Source organism: Bidens hawaiensis, unplaced genomic scaffold (genome assembly GCF_021521415.1).
Source record: "Bidens hawaiensis isolate Kalapana, Puna unplaced genomic scaffold, B.hawaiensis_p1.1 tig00009513_1, whole genome shotgun sequence".
NCBI classification, from domain to species: Eukaryota; Viridiplantae; Streptophyta; class Magnoliopsida; order Asterales; family Asteraceae; genus Bidens; species Bidens hawaiensis.
Window position 1 is genome coordinate 785,070 of NW_027491706.1, and position 22,437 is coordinate 807,506.

The 22,437-nt window shown below is 35.2% G+C and overlaps 2 protein-coding genes across 2 annotated transcripts; one reads left to right on the forward strand and one right to left on the reverse strand.

The window, feature by feature from the left end:
* The first annotated feature begins 1,453 nt into the window (after positions 1-1,453).
* On the forward strand, positions 1,454-2,353 carry LOC143532628 (uncharacterized). Its single transcript, XM_077027629.1, has one exon. It carries the CDS (start codon positions 1,454-1,456, stop codon positions 2,351-2,353), a length of 900 nt encoding a protein of 299 aa, XP_076883744.1.
* Positions 2,354-12,963: 10,610 nt separating this feature from the next.
* On the reverse strand, positions 12,964-17,656 carry LOC143532614 (protein YIP4b-like). The gene is made up of 3 exons (XM_077027619.1): positions 17,174-17,656; positions 13,830-13,904; positions 12,964-13,309 (listed from the first exon to the last, which is right to left on the reverse strand). Exons 1-3 carry the CDS (start codon positions 17,654-17,656, stop codon positions 13,049-13,051), a joined length of 819 nt encoding a protein of 272 aa, XP_076883734.1. The 3' UTR covers positions 12,964-13,048.
* Between the last annotated feature and the right edge of the window lie 4,781 nt (positions 17,657-22,437).

A 22,437-nucleotide genomic window follows, 5' to 3' on the forward strand; every position in this document is an offset into this window, starting at 1 on the left:
ACACATTAATGGTCTACATAAGATGTGTATTGATGAAAAAACTATTGCAATGTTATTTATCTTACTTTTGTAAACGATCAATCCATTTTGTAAACCACATTTAATTTCTACATTTTAAAATCTGTACCAACAATGACACAATCTATAAATTTATTAAGGCTCGATGAGTCTCATCCTCATTTCAATATCTAGTGACAAGTGAAAGAGTGATGGAGAACCTTATCATGTACACCAATGTTTATTTACTCACAAAGTAACACAAAGATGAAAAAGTGAAGTGGGTCTTGTGAGTCGTACCTTACAAATTAAGTTGTATGCATATGTATGAATTTTTTAATATTTGAAATCAATGTACATAGAAATAATAAAAAAAAAATCCACTTTTACTATTATTTAAACAATATTTTCAAATTCTAGCATGTGTCATTGAACTTGTTGGTATTTCTTTTCTTTTCATTATTTTTTTAGCCATTCTAATATGTTGTGTTATCTGGACGGAGTGGATGATGAATCCCTTGATATACTTGTAAAGATGTTTTTGTATTTTGTTCGTATAGTTTCTTGTTAGTTGTGTCATGTTCTTTTTCCTTTAATATAATTTTGCCTTTAAAGAAAAAGAAAAAAAGTGGTGGGGTGAGCAAGGACCTATTCTTGTGAAGTCGTGGCTTACAAATTAAGTTGTAAATTTGTAATACATAAATTTTAATTTTAATATTTGAAATAATTAAACATAAAAAATATAGAAAATTCCACTTTTACTATTATTTAAACATTATTGATAATTTATATTGCAAGCTAAACTTGTTTTCATTTACTTTATTTCGAAGAGTGACAAATAAATACTTCTTTTCAAATTCTTGTTTGTGTCATTGCACATGAAAATTATCAAGAAAAATATTACTAAACTTGTGTCCAAATTAGTTGCCATTCCTTGTAATGTGGAGTATGATAATAAATAAAAGAAATTACAATTTATGTAATTAAGTACTCTATTTTTTTAAAAGTTTTATATTTGAGTAAAGTTTTTTTTCTTTTTTTTACATTGTAATCAATGAATGGATGCATTTTGTAATTCAGCTTTCAAATTTAAGTCACTTACACCCCGACGTGTTAATGAAATATAGTGTGAGCCCCGACCGTCATCTCTACTAACAACCAAACATTAAGTTATTAATGAAAAAGATTCCATCAATTATATAAAACAACTGAACATTCTATTTAGATGAAAACAAAATGTAGAACAATTTTTATCCAAAATAAAAAAACTATAAAAATTAAAAAGAAAGTAAATAATTCAACTCTGAATTTTTGAAAAGAACCCTCATTGATTCTTTTCCTCCATTCATACCCTTAATATTTCAATCATTTTCTTTTTACTAATTCTATATATCTTTAATCAGCCTCCATAAATATTCTCACAAGAACACACACAAACACCAAAACATTTTGTGAAATGAGTGACAATATTATTAACAACAATCTTCAAGATGATGATCAAGAAACCGAAACTGAAGCCGTAGAAACAATTTCCCTAAACGATTTCCCGACAGCTGAAGACCACGATGGTTCCACCGTTCAAGATCACCGAAATTCGCCACCATCAACCGCCACCGAAGACTTTTTCGAGTTTTTTAGGGGAGGATTGAGCGAAAACTCCAACGACAAATCAATGTCGCACGCAGAAGACATAATATTCTGCGGCAAACTCGTACCCGTCAATGATCAAATCCTTCGTAATGAGTCACCATCACAAACAAAAACAAAAGTAACCAACAAAATCTCACTAATAACAGCAGAGCTATTGGAAGAGTCTGAAAATGAAAACACTGAAAACAGTGTAAACTTTTCCTCAATTCCAAGAAACAGAGACACTCCCACTGGTTACCACAGACTGCGACACAACCAATCGGTTGGTTGCCAGCGGTCTTGGTCGGACTCAATGGCGGGAGTCAAACTCGCCACAACAAGCCCACCGGTTCGAACCAGCCGGTCACTTGACTACAAAAAACTAAACCAGATGTCAAGCATGAGCTCCGAACCCACGACCGACATTAGTAGTGACGGTTCGGGTAAAAAAACACCATCATCATCTTCACGCTGGTATGTTCTTTTATTCGGGTTAGTGAAAGTGCCACCTTCGGAGATGGATATTAAGGATATAAAGAACCGGCAGGTCCGCCAAACTGGTTCGAAGACACCGGTTTTTGGTCCTTCTGAGTCGTTTAAAGTGGTTCCGGTTAGCCAAAGTGTTGATCACCGGAAGTGTTCATGGAGGATATTAGGGTTTTTGAGTTGTAAGTCTTCAAGTAGTGCTGACGTGGCAAATCCGGTAGGTTACATGCCCAAAGTTTAAGGGAATGGTGATTGACATTTGACAATGCTCTTTCCTTTTCGTAATAACATTTTTGTGCATTGAATATAAAACTATATATTTTATATATAATCTAGCGGTATCCCAGTTACTTTCTCTAGAGAAAGTGTCGGTTCAAGTGAGCAATGAAGGGGTTTTACACTTTTACCATAATATGTTTTCGGACGGTGGGTTTCTCCTGAAATTGTTGACAGGCCGGGTCATCAGCGTTGTCTGCGATCACAAACGTGAGTGACCATTTTGCTAGTGAAAGACTAAAGGTACGCGAAAGACTGGGTTTTGTTGGTCATTTAGAAAACGTACACTTTTTTATCTTGTATAATAAAAATATAATCTATAAACTAATTAGAAGTTTTATAGCATTAACATTAATTTTAGTTTAATATTTCGTTAATGATTACAATGGATACCGTCTAATTTGTTGTTGGTGTACATCTTGGCAATACTTGTACAATACAGTTTTCTCTTTTCTTATTTTTTAGGATAATTAGTTGCTAATTTACTTTATATATTTCAAACCAAAACAGTTCAATTACAATAAAGAGACATATAAGCGTGTAACAAATTGCGTTGTAATTCAATTTATGATGTAGGGGTTCTTAAACTATTGTAACATTACTATTTGAATTGGGACACTATAATTTGAATTGGAATTATTAATTTATTTTGTAATCTAATTTTCATTTTTTGGAGAAACTTTACTTTGGGAAAAAAAAATCTTGTGCTTGAAGGAAGGGTTTTAAAAAGAAAAGTATAGTGGGGTGGGCATAAAAATATAATCAATAAATATATATATATATATATATATATATATATATATATATATAAATAAATAAAAAGGAGAATACGTAGAAGGGAGGGTATTATGTGAGATCAAAATAATGAATTATGATGTCTTGTGTCCCATCTTCTATTCTAGAATCGGAAAGTAAAAGATAGTTTTGTCCTTATTTGTTGGGAAGAACGACAATAAATGAACATCACGAGGTTCATGGCGAATATATCATCAAGGACTATCTTGTAATCAACGAAAGGATTTTGTCTTAAATTATGTATCTACTTTCTTATAACATTTGTTTTGTCGATCATACCTGTTTGATCCATTCGAATTTGTTAATTTTAGCTGTTTTTGGTTCAATTAACAAACTTTTACAATTTAAGTAACTAAAGTTTCAAATTGTAACACTTTCACTCTGTCTCTAATTGATTAACAAAATCATCCTTCTTCGTTAAACCCCATCCAGATGAGAGGAATTTTTTTAATTCATAATTCTTTTAAATCTTTTTTTTATCTCCTTTCCCTTTCAATATGATAAAAACTATAATAATTGTTAATTAATACTATAATGTTATATATTATAATTTTGGGCTCGGCTAATTTAACTTACACAGGGCTCGAGCTCAAACTCAGCTCATTTGATCTTATTTCTAAAACTCGAGCTCGGCTCGTGAGTAGTTTTTCAAGCTCGAGCTTGACTTGGGCTTGGCTCGTGTACTATTTGTTAACATTATTATAAGATTTAACATAATGTATAACAATTATTAACATTATATATAATAAATATTATTATGTGTTTACTATCTGTTAACAATATATATATATAAAAGGAAAATTGGAAATAAATAATCCCAACCTTTGTCTATTGTCCGATAATAATCTTAACTTTAAAAACAACTACCAGCGGTCCCAACTTTCAACTATTTTTGTCTCAATGGACCTCCGTAAAAAACACATAACGCCGTTAGGTTTTTTTCTGAGTTTCAAACCGATGTTTTAGGGCTTTTGATCAGAAGAACGATGTGATTCAACTGATATAAAACTTATTACGAAACGGTGATTCAAATGACTTAATTTTTGTTAGTTGGAAATTCAAACACCCGAATTGAAACACTTGACCTTATGAAACCAGATCAGACTGAAAATATTGAATGCATTTTAATTTTTTTATTATATAATATTAGATATGTTTTGTAATATATATTAGATATAGTTAAGTGTCATTTTAGTACCTGTGGTTTGACTAACTATTCAACTTTAGTACCTACAATTTATTTTATGCAAATGACTACCCTAGTTTCAAAGAAAACTTGCATTTTTAGTACTTTTTTTAACCCCGACAATTTTCATCCGTTAAGTCTGGGGTAGTTACATAATTTCATTATTTAAATGAGGGGCATTTGGGTAATTTCACTATTATTTTTTTGTTTTTCTTTTTCTTTTCTTCTTTCCTCTCTCCCCGTCTAACCAAGGAAGCCACTGGTTCCATAATAGAGACCACCAAGGACTTTTCTGGCCATGAATTCTGGGAAAATGTCAATAGGAAGCAGAGGAGAAAAGACCTGAAGGGGAATGATGCCAAACTAGTCTATCTGGGATGTCAGAATCTAGAGAGATATCTCTTCCATCGCGGCCTCGCTCCTTGTCACTTATGTTGAAGAAAGGTTTGGGACCCTGTAGAGAATGAAGAGGGGCCAAAGATCTTCCTCTCAAAAAAATTTGCTTGCCTTGAGTGGACTAGGTCAGACAGTACGCTCACTAGATCCAACTATTACACACACGGAACACTAACCCTTTCTCGACACCGAAGTCTTTGGCCTTTCCTTCTCCGCGCACGCTAACGCTTCGCTGACCTATCGCGTGGTAAAGAGAAAAAAGTACGAAAGAATAGTAAACGGAGCACACCGCAGAAAGATTCTAAATATGAGAAATCCCCCTTTTTTCGATAAGAAGGAAATGAAGAACAGGAACGAAACGAAATAAGGCCTTTCTAGCTCTAGTTTTGGATGAGCTTCTCCCAAGGATGTCTGGTAATAGAATAGGTTGGCTCGCTATAATTAAGACTCCGCTTTTTGCTCTGTCAGTGGAGCGTATGAATTTCCTGGAATGTAGATAGACCAAAAGAAAGACTGAAGGGATAAGAATAGGAATTATGGAGATTCCCCTTGGTCTAATTCCACGCCTTATGACGAAAGGGGAGTCGGCGTGGCGAATGAAGGCTACGCACCAACGCTCTCTTTTCTATTAGCCTAAGCGTCTTCGCTAACTCGCTCGCCTACTATACCTACTTTACCACTTTTAGGGTAGGCTAGGCTAACTCAGCCGGGCCCTTCGCCCCTCTTTTTTTTCTTAGAAAGAGCGGGGCCTTACTTATTCAGGGGGTGGGGGAACCCGTAGGAAGTAAACCCTTTCCCCCAAATCATATCTTATAAACCCTAATTCCATAAAATCTCAACAAATCTTTCCAGACATCATAACTTTTCCGGCGCCACCGACCACAACCACCTGCCATCACGCCATATAATTTGAAGAACAACAGCCGGAGCTCAAACTCCTCATCTCCGCCCTTCTCATATTCTGCTCCCTCATTATACACTCTGTCGCCGGAACTTGCTCTGTCGGCAACAACGATTGTAGGCCGGAACCTGCTCTGTCGCCGTCACATAACTCAAACTCTCTCTTCACCGCCTATAATTGCATACCGTCGCTACCTTCCCTGGTCTTTGTTTTTACGCTAGCCACCACAGCGGAACTACAGATATGATCCCTACTCTCTCGGCGACCACCGTGATCACCGTTCCCCTCTCCTCCAGGTCATCGGCATCGTACCCGCAGGCTCCGACGACCTCTGGCCAAACCACGGCTTATACGTTTCTCTCTCCGACTCTGTTAACTCCACCTAGGTCTCTCTCTCCGACAAAGACGCGGATCTTATTCTCACTTATCGCTTACAGTTGGGGCAGTTTGTGTATGTGGATAAGTTTTAGTTTGATTCTCCGGTCCCGCTTGCGACTGGTGTGCGTCCCATTGCTGGGCGCTGTCCGTTTGTTGGAACTCCTCAACAGCTTATTGCGAGGGGTTCGAGTATTAAGAGAAAGTTTGTTATTCATACGGCTTCAGATTCGGATGCTTCTGCTGCGTGACGGTGATGGGTTGGTGGTGGTGCGTGGTGGCAGAAAAGAGGAAGAAGATGGTGGTGGTTGCAGGTTGCAGGTTATAAAACGAGGAGAGATCGAAATAAAAGAAGAAAGCAAATAATAATGAAATTACGTAAATACCCCGGACTTAACGGATGAAAATTGACGGGGTTAAAAAGGTACTAAAATGCAAGTTTTTTTAAACTGGGGTAGTCATTTACATAAAATAAATTATAGGTACTAAAGTTGCTTAATTGGTCAAACTATAGGTACTAAAATGGCACTTAACTCTATAGTTAAAATATAATCAAACAAAGTCTTTTCTAATACAAGTAAATCTAGATATTACAACATTAGATTAACCTAATTCCAAGATGATTTTTTGAAATATTCGATCTTGTTCTTGTTTCGCCTCTTAGGTCTTCAACCAATGATTACCATTTATGTTGCTAAAGTGATCATTATTCATGTTATGATTCTTTCAAATATCATATTTTGTTGATACTGAGTTAGAATTGATAATACAGCTAAATTAATAATCATTTTAAACAAAATTTATTATCAAAGCTTAAACTATGAAACCAAACCGTTAATAACAGTTCGGTTTCAATTTTCAACGGTTTAGTTTTGGTTTTGGATGACAAAAAAAATTGTTACTAACTATTGAGCTCACAAGTTTAACTTAAAAACCAGCATCGAACACCCTATGTAGCATATTAATTGAAAATTTTATAGCAGTACCATACTCAAATTAAAGAAAATAAAATGCTTATTTTTAAGGTCCAATTTTACAAAAACATTAGCGTATGAAAAAATTATTAATATTTAAAAATCATAGGTGAGAAGTTGGTTTAAAACTAAAACTAAAAACATAACATGGCTAAAGATGATGAGCAAACTTGTAAGTTGAGTGAATTGGCATTAATTAAATAAGTTTACCACTTTTTTTTCATATATTATTTATGTATTAGCATTTATAAAACTATTAAAAATCAAGTATATTACTTTGTATTTGGCTAATGTGTTATATATAGTACTAGATTTTATCCCCCGTATTAACGGGGTTGTTTTACATTATTCGTTTTTAATATTTATATATGTATATTTGGATTTTAATTTTATATATTGTAATAAAGTTAATAATTAATGTACTTGATGTTTGATGATGAAATGGTTTCACAAATAAATAATATGTTATAATCCGGTTTAAAAACTATCTGGGTTTGGTGATACTCATTACCCATTTATTTTCTTTATTATAAAATTGTTTCTTAATTATAAACAATATCTTTTTTTAAATAAAATAGGATATTAATTTTTAGTATATCCCTATTTTATAAGATTTTTATATCAAATATTTGATTAGATTAATTTTTAATATAATGAGATGTTATAACCCGTTTAAGAGCTATCTGAGTTTGGTGAGACATTTACCCATGAATTCGGGTCAAACGCGTGAGAAGCATTCATTTACAAATAAAGCAATCTGATAGCTTGAGAGAATGGTTGTTTTACATTTTTCGTTTTTAATATTTATTTTTTGGATTTTAATTTTCTTTATTGTAAGAAAGTTAATAATATACTTAGGGTTTTATAATGAAAAGGTTTCATAAATAAATGATATGCTATAACTCGTTTAAAAGTTATCTGGATTTGTTGACCCATGACCAGCTTATGTTTTTTACTATAAAATTGTTTATTAATTATAAATATCGTTTTTTTTTAAATTTGATATTAAATTTTAGTATATCCCTATTTTATAGAATTTTCATATCAAATAATTGGTAAGATTAGTTTTTAATTTAATGAGATTTTATAACCCGTTTAACAGCTATCTAGTTTTGGTAAGATCCATACCCATGAATTTGGGTTAAATCAATGAGAGCCCTCCATTTAAAAATCAAACAATCTGGTGGCTTCCATAAAAAAGGTTTTCGTTTAACATGGCACAAGGCTATCAAAAGTAGTCCAACCACCCTTAAACGAATCACACGATTAATAACAAATTAAATCTACGCTTGCAAGTTAAACCCCCACGAGGCCACGACAGATTCCTTAATTTGGATTGATCCTTTACCCATAGGAATCCAGGAGCTTAATATCACCCACCAACTCACCAAGTTACTAAACATCGTGCACAATTTGGATTGATACTTTACTCATAGATTCCTTAATTTGGATTGACGAGCCGGTTTATTATTAAACATCAAACCGTTCCTCGGTTTCCACAAACACCACAACGTGATAAGGCAAATGACATAAAATACTTTAGCCTTTTCCTTTATAAAAGTTGGGAATTGATATAGTTCCAACACGTCCCTTAAGCAAAATGCATACGAGCATTCCCAGCCTATTTTCTATCCAAATTCATCCAAGTCATCTAATTCCCACGATAACCGATATGTCCCCAATCCAATCATCCGTTAAGCTGTCTCACCCAATCCTCACATACCACAAATCACCTTGTTGTACATGACTAACATGTCTGCCTCGTTGAACAAGATTAACTTGATTTTAAAGTTTATTCATTGAAATTTTGTTGTGTAATATGATTCCTATTTATATATTGTAACTAGTTTTTGTGGCCCGCGTGTTGCGACATGACTAAAAACCAAACAAAAAAGTATACCCAAAAACAACAAACTACGCAGTTTACATATAAAAATTAGATCTGAAACATAAAACATAAATTAGGAGTGTGTATTTTGATCTTTACCAATTCATTCGATCTATTTAATTATATAAATTATGTAAATTAACATAAAATCGGTATTTCTAGAAATATAATAAAGATCAATGTTCAACATTAGAATTTTTAGTTCCAGATTAAGTTATTTTCATGTAAATGTTTACTCAAATGTAAAAAAATAAAAAAAAGTTGAATAATGTAACTTTATATTCTTAGAGGGGAAGGGGTACATGCATAGGTAGGCTTTATGGGTTCCAGGCCACAAAGCAAGTCCACCCCTACCTATGTGGGGTAGATTGTCAAATTGCAATTCATGGCAAACCTTTGCCATAAAGAATATACAACAATTGAAAAAAATAAATGAGTAATTAATTATTATTATAAAAAACAAAAACACAAAAAGTTCTAGGGTACTTGTGGGTAGGTGTCGCCGATGAATTTGTGGTTTAGGGTATACGAGGATAGAAATGAAATGACAGCACGGGATTAACCGATGCATGGGTAATACCCATAAGTGCCTCTTCCCCTCTCATAAGCAGCACAATGCAAAAGCCTCACGCAGCTCCACTTTCCAACTTCTGGAAACCTCCCATGATTAGATTTTAAAGCAATACACTCTCATTAATCCGTTTCAAACACACCAGTCCATGTTTTTCCAGCACCTCTCTCAACTCTCTGTGTCTCCCTCTCCCTCTCTCTACTCTCTCTCCACCACACCACCACCAACATTGCTTTCTCACTTCTACTTGTAGTGTCATGGTGTGGTGCTTTTTCATTGGTACCAAACCAAATACGGTAATGATGGTTAGGGAAAGTTATACCGTATGCATTATTCCTTGTAACTAGAGGTGCACAAAACAACCGGGTTCAAACCCGACCTGGCGGTTCCTACACGAAACCAGACCCGACCCGACCCTACCCGTGGGTATGGACCGGGTCTTGGGTTTCCCTCTGAAAGTGGAACTGGAACCGGAACCGGTTCCACCAATACCCAGTCAAAACCCGGCTTTACCCTACCCGAAATCCGAAAAAAAACCCAATGGAACCGGTTCCGCCAATACCCAGTCAAAACCCGGCTTTACCCTATCCGAAATCCAAAAAAAACCCAATGAAACCGGTCAAATACCCGACTATACCCGAAATCGGTCCCTACCCGGACCCGATTTTGACTTTTGTTGACTATACCTAGTTTCAATTCTTGAGAATAGCCGGTTTGTGCACCTCTACTTGTACCTTGACAGAAGAATAATAAAACTTTTTTTTTGCTTATTTACTTATTTTTTTTTTGTACAGCGAGTATCGACGCTGAAATCTTATAACTTAATTTATTTTAATCATCAAAACCACTAAATATTATAAAATATTTAAACAAATTAAGACAGCTGAATCAACCCTACATGCATAAACCAACTAAATTCACATTAAAAGATTAAATCATCATTCATCAAGTAACAAGCCAAATAACTAACATAAACCCTAAGCTCTTTCTCCCCAAATCCTCCTAGCCAACTGCATATCCTTAGGCATAATAGTAACAATGATTCGTATCTTCAAACAAGCCGCCTCCGCCACCGCACTGCTTTGAAACCTCAGATCCGTCTTGAAGTCCTGAGCGATCTCTCTCACCTGTGCGGCTTCTTCACTCCTCCCGTCGCCGGAGCTGATTTCCGGGCGGCTTTTGCTTCCGAGGAGCCTTTCCGCCGGCGGATTTGCGGGCGGTTTGCTTGGTTCTTGCCATATTTTTGTTTGATTGTTTGGAATTGGATGATGTTAGATTTGGTATTTATTAGGGTTTTGTGAATGTGAAGGTGTTTGAATATTTGGGGGGAAATGAGCGGTAAAAGGAGATGGATCGTTGGATTACGAAGTGAGAAATGGACGGTTAAGATTGCATGTTAGGAGGGTATTCGGATGGCTATCCGTGTTGTTTATTCCTGGACCAACTACATGCTTAGAGAGATTTTGACCATAGTGTTATTCTTTTATATGTTTATAATACTAGCTTATTAACACGTGTATTACACTAGTTAAAAAATTATATAATATCAATAAAAAAATTTTAATATTTGATATAAGCTATATTTGAAATCAAACATAAAGTATATGTCATGTCATAGAATATAAAACGATTAAAATATGGAAAATTGAAAATAAATAATCTCATCTTTTGTGTATTGGCCAATAATAATCCCACCTTTAAAAATCACTAGCAACGGTCCCACCTTTTAACTATTTTTGTCTCACCGGTTTTCCGTTAAAAAATACTTAACGTCGTTATATTTTTTTCCTAATTTCAAACCGATGTTTTATGGCTTTTGATCGGAAGAACGATATGAGTCGACTGATGTAAAACTTATCTCGAAACGGTGATTCAAATGGCTTAATTTTTGTTAATTAGAAATTCAAGCACCCGAATTGAAACATTGTTTCGTCGTTTGGATCACCATTTCGAGATAAGTTTTACATCGGTCGACTCGTATCCTTCTTCCGATCAAAAGCCCTAAAACTTCGGTTTGAAAATAGGGAAAAAAACATAACGATGTTAAGTATTTTTTAACGGATGACCAGTGAGACAAAAATAGTTAAAAGGTGGGACCGTTGCTAGTGATTTTTAAAGGTCTGATTATTATCGGCCAACTAATAAAATGTGTGATTATTTATTTCTAATTTTTCTTAAAATATTATAATATATACACATAAAGCAAACACATGTTTTTCACATGGTCTTGCATCCACATTGTGGTAATTAGAAATTATTAATAATATAATTTTAATAAAGTCATAATTGATTTAATTGAGATAATTAATAAATACTAATAATAATATAAATACATTCATTGTTATATCATATAACATAAAAATATGTTAAATTGAAGAAATCGTAATTAAAATATTAGTTAATTAGATGGAATATGTACAAATAAAAATTGATTAGTTGGCATTTCATGTGATGTCATATTTGAAGTCCATGTAAAAACATACTTTGCTTTAATACATTAGTTAGATTTTGTTTAAAAATAATCAAATTTTACGTTTGCCGTAGGATTTAATAAAAATATGAAAATGGTTAATTATAGTGGCATTGAATTTTGGAACTATATAAAAATAAGATTAAATTTTAAAAACTTTTGTGGCTAAAATAACTTTTATAATTCTTCATTATGACCTTTTAAAGTACTAGTTGGGTGCGACGGGTATGCACACAAATATGGCATCGAACGCGTAACCGCTATTATTGTTTCAATATGTGTGTGACTCCACAGCAGTACGTGCGTAACCCAACGATAGTATGCGGCATTGGAAGCTTAACTGGTATAAACACGTCACACAACTGTACGTGCACAATCAGGTGTCAGTGTGTGCATAACGCTGCATTGAACGCGTCTTGACCCTTCTACCCGACATCGTTCTAATTCGAAATCCGTTCTGACTTGACCCCTTTGGACCCAAACCCGTCCCAACCCAAACTAAATTAACCTTTTTGGAATCGACCCATTTCAATCTTAATCTTTTAGACCCATGACCCGAACAACCGAACTCGCTCGACCCGTTTACCAGTCCTTAATGGTAATCACGTAACACGGTATGTTTTTAAAATGAAAAAAAGTACAACAATAACATACTCAAAATAAAGAGAAAATAAAATATTTGTTTTTTATGGTATATGTTTTTTTAAAAAATTTTAACGTGTTAAACGTCATGGTGGTAGTTGGTTTAAAATAAGAGGTATATATTTAACTATTCTATAAATTAACAAAATATGATTAAAGTTATCATGCTTTTTATATATAGTATAGATATCTTTTTATATATAGTATAGATATGTAAACCATTTTGTATAAAAACATATACACATTAAGCTAAAAAGAATTTGCTCACCACAAAAGTTCTAGTAAAAGGGCACAACCAATTAACTAACCATATATCAAACCTCCAAGCATTACAACAAGTTAGAAGCAGAACCAAACTCAAAGTTAACCAACCCATATCAAAATCAAACATATATCATGTTACCAATTATTCATCAAAAGGTTATAAACGAATTCTGTATAACACATCGTGATTACCGAATACTAATCGATGGCGATGATAAGGAAACCAACAGATACGTACATGAGAAACACCGGATAGAGGGCGAGGGCTTTTCTTCTAGGGTTAACCGCCATGCTTATAAATGGATACGCGGCCCACGAGCTCCAAGCCAATGTCACACACACCACCACAAGCTTTAGCACCACATTGTCCTTCAACATGCAGATCAGGGCTCCTACATCGAGCGGGAATAGACAGTAGCCCAGTAGACTCAAACTTTGGAAGAAGATTATGTGACCACCCTACAAACAACATTACATATTATCTTTTGATGTATATATCTAATTCTATGAACAAGTTATGTGATTCAGATTATTTTATCACATACATAAGCGTTATCAAAATGTGTATGTAAAAAACCCCTAATCACTTCTAAATACATACATAGTCAAGTGGTCGAATAGAAAGGCATGGACCTAGTACACAATTGCGGGTTTGTTTTTGCTTAAACAGGTTAGACGCGGCTTCGGGTTGAACCCGCAAACACTTTGAGCTGTGTCCGGGTTGACCTAAAAGTTCACTCGTATATTTTTAAAAATTATTTAATTTGTTTGATCTCATAAGTTATAAAAGATAAACCGAGTGTTTAGACCTCATAGATAGAGTATTTTATATACGTTTGTACTTTTTTCATAATTTGAGAGTTCGGATATGCAAAATATAATGATACAGAATATCTGAGTTAACGGGTCAGGTGGGTCCATGCCAATTTTCAGGTTCCCGACAAACACACGTAAAGAGAGATGGAGCAGAGTAGATTACCAGAAGGAGAACATTCAGCGTGAGAATGACGGCACCTGTTGCAAGTAGCGCGAACGCAACAGCAAAGACTTCAGACTGCAAAGATAACGGTGACAAAAATTAGTAGCAAGTTGAAAAGGCCAAGAAAATGCATGTTCAACAGAAAAACAGTGTACTAGCAAGTTCTGATGACACAAATCCTTTTAAGGTATCAACATACCTGATCCTAGATTTTGTGATACCATTTCAACAATTATTAAAAAAATATCCAATTTTATCAACGCTTGAAAGTAAGGTATAAACACCACTATCACGGTGCACAATTAATAGTTATCAGGAACAATACACACGCATGCGCCAAGACATTAAGCATGGGCTAGGGTGTAAAGTCGTATATAATTAACATAAGCACAAAGTGTGTTTATCTAGCAATGTATTACTTAACTATTTTTGAAGTAAATTTGCAGGTATGGTACCATAATCATGACTGCAATTCACAAATCATATAACAAGCCATAAGCACAATGCAATTCACAAATCTTCCCTCTAACCATCAACTGCAATCCAATTGGAATCAATTATAAAAATCTATGGATTGGGTAACTGCTGCAAGGTATCTGCAGTTACCAAATTGTTTAGTAACAACTCACAAGGTATAACAAGCTCCAGCACAATTAGGAGTGGAAATGAGCCGAGCTACTCACGAGCTACATGAGATTGAATCAATAAAAAGCTCGAAACGAGCCAATCTTTTTCAAGCTCGAGCCTAGTCCGAGCCTGAACTCGAGCCTTGTATCGGAAGCTAGTTAGGCTAGTCAAGCGTAAGCGAGCGTCGTGCATTTTTTAACTTTTACCTTTTTTAAATTTTGTATTAATTTCACACCGCACAACCCAGCTCGAGCCGAGTTTTGGCTAGTTTAAGGTATCACACGAGCTTGATCCGAGCTATGGCTCGTTTAAGATTTCTCAAAATAATTATAGACGTATATACATTAATTAATAAATAATAAAAAACCCGATCCCAGGCTTAAGAAAACGACTCATTGGCTCGTTTACACCCCTAACTACACAATGCAATTCACAAATCATCACTTTAATATCAACTAACTACAATTCCAATCTAATTAAAATCAATAATAAACATCTACAATTCTAGATCTACATTTGCCCTAACAAATCATAACCTAATATATAAACATCATTACTTTGAGGCAAGTTTTGGCTCGTTTAAGGTACCACACGAGCTCGATTCGCGCTCAGGCTGGTTAAAGTTTTTTCTCAAAATATACAAAAAACAAAAATAAAAACGTATATACATGTCATTAATTAATAAATAATAAACGAGACGAGCCCAAGCTTGAGAAAAACGACTCACAAACCGACCCGCGGCTCAGCTCGTTTACACCCTAATCATAGTTACCGAAATCTCTGTACGAGCCACGAATTTCGTATTGGCACGCTTTGTAGTGGAGCGAAATCATAGACGTCCCAATCACCGCCAAAAACGTGAATTCAATCGGCGAGTGCATCGATCGAAATCGCCCCTGGATCCGATACCGATCAACTGGTACAGCGGTCCCAATTGAAATTTAAATCAATCCTTTCGTTATAGAATACGAATTACGAATTCCGAATCAACTGGCTCAGCTCGACTCGTACACAACCCTAACTGATTATAATCATCACTTCAATCATCAACTAACTACATCTACAATTCATGATCTACATTCACCCTAACAAATGATAACCAAAATAACAACCGAAAACCCAATGGGTATCCTCGAAACCCGACAGATTTGAGACAGTTTAGGACGAACTTTAATAATCAGGTATGGTTTGGGAATACCTAAGCCCGCCCCAAATCCAACCCATTGCCATTCCCCTATCATCAACTAACTATAATTACAATCCTAATATAAACACCTACAATTCCAGATCTACATTTTCCCTACAAACCTACCCGAAACAACACCCAAAACCCGAAAACTCACCTTCTTCTTAACCAATAAAGAAGAAATTATGAACGAACAGCAATCTTATTCTCACCTATTCACTCAACCTCCATGGATCTATGGAGTTTTCATCCATCTCTTTCAAAAATGTTATACAAAAGCATGTTTTATTCATGTTAAATTATATAGGATTGCTCTTTTATATGTCATTCGTAATAAAATATCTTATCATCTTTTGTTAGAATTTGTTATTCCATTAAAAAATATAATTACAACTTATAAAATCAGTAGGTGCATCTTTCGTGATTATGAAGAAACTGCGTGAGAATACACCACGTATTCATATGAATATTTCATTAGAAAACATAATTTGAACTTATAAAACCATTTAATTTGATAAAATATAGGCTTTTTTTAAATCATTTAGTTTCTATAACTTAATTGTATTTGTTTTAAGCATTATGTGTATCACACGTGTTCTAAAGCTAGTTAATTAATAAACAATAAACTAGCAGAGCCTGAGCCTAAAATATGAGTCACTAACTACGATTACGACCCAATTAACCGATAATAAACACCTACAATTCCAGATCCACATTTGCCCTAACAAACCGAAACCCAAAAATAACTGAAAACTCACCTTCTTAACCGAAGCCGATACAAAACCCAATGAGTATCCCCGACACCTGACAAGGAATTACTCGTAAAATACCCGACGGGTTTGAGACTGACTTTAATAACCAGGTAGTCAGGTACGGATAATTGCATATGGTAATACCTAAACCCGTTCGTAACCCGACCCATATCCCTAGGCTAACATACATCAACCAACTACAATTACAACCCGATTACAATCAATTATAAACACCTACAACTCCAGATCTACATTTGCCCTAACAAACCGAACCCGAAAATTACCAAAAACTCACCTTCTTAACCGAAGCGGATAGAAAACCTAATGAACATCCCCGAAACCTGATAGGGGATTACTCAAAAAAATACCCAACGGGTTTGAGACTGACTTTAATAATCAGGTATGTGTTTCGTAATACCTAAACCCGTCCCGAACCTAACCCATTCCCATCCCTAGGCTAATATACATCAACCAACTGCAATTCCAGATCTACATTTACCTTAACAAACCGAAACACAAAACAAAACCAAACCCGAAAGGCCCGATGGGTATCCCCGAAACCCGATAGATACCCGACGGGGTTCAAACGGGGTCTAACAATCAGGTATGGTTTTAGGAATACCTAATCCCGTCCCAAACCCGACCCATAGTCATCCCTAACCGACTACGATCACAATCCAATTAAGCGAATATAAACACCTACAATTCCAAATCTACATTTACCCTACCAAATCACAACCAAAACAATACCCGAAACCCGAAAACAACCGAAAACTGACCTTCTTGACCGAAGCCAACCACGACAGCACCAGCCCAAGAAACACAATAAAGAAAAACGGACCCCACAGATCCCAATCTCTCAACGCCTTACCCGGATCCTCACGAAACGGGTTCGGAAACACAACCAGCTTCAAATTACTCACAATCCGCGACAGATCTCGTTTCACCGTATCCCACACCGGCTCCGTCAGCGTGTTCGGCGGCGACCCGAACCCGGTCATGGTCGTTGACTGGTTCGGTGGTTGTGGTTGACTGGTGGAGTTGCGGTTGGACGGCGGCGGAGGTCCGACGGCGGAGGGTTTTGGTGGCGGCGGAGGGAGGTTGGAGGGGATGAAGGGCGTGGAGGAGATGGGGATGGTGGCCGGAATGGATGGGACGGTGGGGTTGATGGTGGTGGAGTGGATTAGGGTTTCGATCTCGTCGATGTCGGATTGGGAGGATTGGTTTAAGGGAACGGTGTCTCGTTCGTTGTTGTACGACATTTTTGGTGGAGGAATATTCCGGTGGATCGGAGGAATATTCCGGTGGGGAATTGGGAGTGGATCTGGTGTGGGATAGCGGACTCCGTTTACTGTATGGCGTGTTTTTTATTTTGATTCATAGATCTAGTGTATCAATTAATGGCACCTTGGGTGGTCGCCTAAATGATTTGTTGATGAAACCGAAACCGAAACCGAAAAGTCGGTTTTTCAGATACACAAACTGATTTGTTTTTGGTTTTTCGGTTTTTTTTCTGTTTCAGATCGGTTATAATTGATTTTTTTTTTTTGTTTAGACATTGCAAAAAAATTCCAAAAAAATAAAAATGCATATTAGATCCAAAAAACAAAATTAGGCATTTGTTACGTGGAACCAAACGAATACAAACCTGCAAGAGTACTAGAGATTAAGATTCAACAAAGTTCTTAATCAAAAAACACTAAAAGTTAAGTTCAATCTTCGTTCTTCATCTTCAAAGTTTACTCCCAATCTTCATCATCTTCGTAATCTTCATCACCATCAAAGGTAGATCCCTTTGGTGTTTTGTTTCTAGTCATAACATCACATATAATATTTAAGTAAAAACACATATTGGTTTGGTTCAGTTTATTTTGGTTTTTTTAAAATGAAAATCCGAACAGAAACCGAAAATTCAGTTTTTCAAAAAACAAAAAAATAACCATCGGTTAATGCTTCGGTTCGGTTTTTTCGGTTCGGGTTTTTTGGTTAATTCGGTTTCCTGCTCACCCGTACCAAAAACTGATAAGAGGAATGTCTTAGATTCAAGTCTCACTTAAGACAAAAAAAAATGGATTTCAAGTAGGTTAGGGGTTTTCTCATGTATAGGTGGGTTTCCTCCTGAAGGTAAGAGATGTTCGGGTGGGTCAGTGGCCCGTCAGTGATCCAAATTGGCCGTTAAAAAAAATATTGGGTGGTCGTAGATTAGTTAATGGCCGATCCCAGTTTGGAACCCAGAGGGTTTCTCTCGAAGCGAATAACCTCTGTTCCTTGGTCTCTCCATGTCTTAAGAGAAATCTTCTCCCCTGGTGTCAACATGAGTCAAAACCCTCTGGCGTAACGCAGCTGTGAATTTTTTTATTAAACAATGTAAACACGTAAAATCAAACAACAAAAAGAAATCACCCTGAGAAACCAACCAACAAACGAAACGAGAGTACAACAAAAACATAACATGATACACCCTACAAGTTACAACCACTCAACCGTCACCTTTACATCCTAAACTCCGCCAATCCTCCTAAGACAACTCGCATGTTGAAGACCTATTCTTAATTCAAAGAAACCCCATCACCTTGATCTTCTACTAGGCTCACGACTTGTGTCACACCCCGACCAATGAAGGCGGAAACGTCTAGGCGCGACATGATTGCTCATTGCACAATGACACTATAAAGTTACAATATTTAAACAACTCATTTAAATCCATATCATCCTAAATAACACAACAATTGTTCATACAAAATGCCAAATAGATAGATAAACAAATAACTTGTTCTTTTATTTTCTAATATCCTAAAGCCAAGATAATAAGTTTCTTCAAGTAATCCAATCAAGCTAACATCAAACCTGTAACATTGCATAAAATAGAGTTTGTCAACACGAAGGTTGGTGAGCAATTTTCATAGTTTTGGACAATAAGTATATAGTATGAAATCCACAACTAGTATATGAAAACAATAAATAATAGCAACAATTTAGATAATAAAACCGTCAATAAGAATACATTGACGAACCGTCAATAAGAATACATCGAGGACAATAATGAAATCGTCAATAAGAATACATTAACGACACCTTTCTATATGGGGATACCATATATACTCGGAATTAACGTATGATCATACTTTGATGAGGCTACCCGCCTTAGCATTCAAGAGGCTACCCGCCTTAGCATTCAAGAATTTGCACATAATCATGTAAAGCATATAACACCAAATTGAGCATTTATTTAAGTAAACATATACAATACGTGTTGTGGTTTAAGACTCAAGTATAAATCATTTGAATTTGAATAAGCATGCAATGCCACCCCCAAAACGAAAGATGGAAAACGGGGGATGAAAAAGTACTCACATTAACAAGTAACTTGAAAGATAGTGTCGTGAATAATCGGAGAGATCGGTTTAACGAGCAAGACCTATATTAAGCGGGTCTTGTGTTAGTAGGTAGTCTTGGAAGGATTTAAAATAAAATACATGACAAATAAAGTAAATAAATAAAGTTTAGGATTTAAAATGTAAATATTTGAGAAATTAAAGAAACGAGTTTTGTAAAATAAGTTTACTCGAAACCGGGTCTCGGTATTCTATTCATTAGTTTTTTTCTTTTTTTTTTCTCAACCTAAGTTAAGTAATAATGTGGGTTAAAATGCGATATTGCAAAACCCTTGGTTATAAGAATACCAAAACGATGTTTAAACGAGTGTTCGGGTTTGTCGGTTCGAGACTTGATAATTGACCAAGCTCACAGTTAACTTCCCAAAATAATAAATGTTATGAGATAACTCAATAAAATCAAAATAGACTTAACCAAGTATGTAGTTCTATTGTGAAGAACCTTAACGTTCGTTAAGCGAGTATACGACCTTATCGGTTCGAACTTGTTATAAGATCAAGTTGGTTACCGACATGCCAAGTATGTTTAGAAATTAACTAAAATTGATTTAAAATATAATCTTGATGAAAAATATGAGTTTTGGTGGCTAAAAACACACTTGTGTGTCTTAAGCGAGTGAACTCGGTTTAGTTCGGTTTTTGGTTCGGTCCTTGACTCGGAATGAGACCGAGGATGGCTACCACATACCCAATTACCATGGAACTTGTAAAATAACTTATAAATAATTATACTCAAGTTTTACATTCAAAAAGTTAACACTAATGCTTTTAAACAAAAGTTCGGTTTTTGGTTCGGTTCTCAACTCGGGATGAAACCGAGGCTAGTCACCACATACTCAATACCATGGAACTTGACAAATATGAACAATAAACTAAAATATGTAGAAGTTAAGCAAGTATAAAAAGTTATATGGTTAGATTTGTTAAATATATAAACAAGGACTACAAAGTCCTCCATGTAACCTTGCCTTACTAGCCCGACATTTCAACCGGCCGAGACCGAAGAAATGAAAGACCGAAGGTAAACAAGGAGTGTATATTATATATATGTTGTAACATCAAGCTTTAAGTATTGAGAAGTTAGTTAAAATGAAAGATTAGCTTATAAAGAACAACCTTAGAATTCAAGAATTTGAGAGAGAAATGAAGAAATGAGCAAACACAAATGAAGAAGATGGGTGTGTATATATAGGGTAAGTTGAATGGGTCTTTCATAAAGGGTGTTTCATGAAAATGGGTTGGTTATAGACCCAAGAAAGCACAAACTACAAATGGGTCCTTCAAGTCTCCATTTTGGTAGTTTTAGTCCCTGAAGTTCGTTTTGAGCGTTTTCGGGGAATTTTAAGAACCGAAAAAGGTGTTTTTTTTATCCAACAACTATAAAACAAAAATTTAACATACAATTCATCATTTTGATAATATCGAAAGGTTCGGGATACAAAACAGGTCGGGTTTACATTAAGAATACAAGTATAAAATAACCCGAAATTGACAAATGTCACAACTTGAATCAATGTGAGTGTGGATCTGTTTGGGATAGTGGACTACTTTTAAAGGGTGTTTGGGATTCCTTATGAAAACTCCATATAACTTTTCAATAAATTAATAAGTTACAAAAGTAATTCCAAATACCTTATTACTTTTTAAAAATTAATAAGTTATAAATCGGTGAAAATAAGCAAATCTCAAACACCCCCTTACTACTAACACCAATCTTTAAGTCATATTTATTTTGGGATAATTATAGTTGTGCAAATGGGTTAAACCCACAAGATCTAACCCGGAACTGTTTAATGGTGTTTTTGAGACTCAGAAACCGATCTTATTATAAATAATTGTGTATGATCCGAGTTGGTCTTTTGGGTCTCGCGAATCTAACTTGGGTTATGCTAAGCTCTAAATTATATTGTCAATGATAAAGTTAAGGTTTAAAGTTAACTATCATTTTCGTCTATGTGTTTGATTACTTTTACCATTTCCATCCAACTTGTTTTCTGCAAGTTGTCATTTTCGTCTAATTACCTAGGTTCGTCCGTTTTGTTCTGTTAAATCAGGAGTATTTTTTTTTTCTTTTTGCGGATTTTCTCTATCTCATAGTATAAAGAGGTTGCTCTAACAGATATCTCCAACTCCAAAACATTTTTCTTAAATGTGCAAAATATAGTGTTTTAGATAATATAAAATGTGGCTAAGATAATCAAAGCCGGGGCGAAGCTTTCTTAGGACCTGGAGTGGCCCCGCCCCCCCCCCCCCCCTCCCTTATTTTTTTCTGTAGTAGTGTAAATTGACCCTTTCCATCCGAAAATTTGTATACATAGTGTATTTTACGTGTTTTTGACCGCAAATTTGAGCCCGGACCCCTCATTGATGATTTTTTTAATGCATTTTTAGTTCGCCCCCCTGACAAACTCGTCAAAGCTTCGCTACTATTCAAAGCAACCAAATAATCCTACCAAAGTTCTAGTAGAATGAAGTGGTGAGTGAACTTTAGTGGCAACCGATAGAAGAGCAAGCATGCAATAAAAAGTAGCCCAACCTCCATACAAGTACCTATACACTCTTAAAAAAGAAAAAAAGTTTATATGATAGTCCCAGACAAAACAAAATATAAGAAAAGCTAAAGTCCTGACACAAATCTTAACACTATA

Excerpts from the sequence above, each read along its gene's own strand:
- LOC143532628 (XM_077027629.1), top strand. The coding sequence starts at position 1,454 with ATGAGTGACAATATTATTAACAACAATCTTCAAGATGATGATCAAGAA.
- LOC143532614 (XM_077027619.1), bottom strand. The coding sequence starts at position 17,656 with ATGTCGTACAACAACGAACGAGACACCGTTCCCTTAAACCAATCCTCC. Across the intron at positions 13,905-17,173 it reads GGTTGGCTTCGGTCAAGAAG|TCTGAAGTCTTTGCTGTTGC; the intron begins GTCAGTTTTCGG and ends TTATCTTTGCAG. Across the intron at positions 13,310-13,829 it reads CGCTGAATGTTCTCCTTCTG|GGTGGTCACATAATCTTCTT; the intron begins GTAATCTACTCT and ends TGTTGTTTGTAG.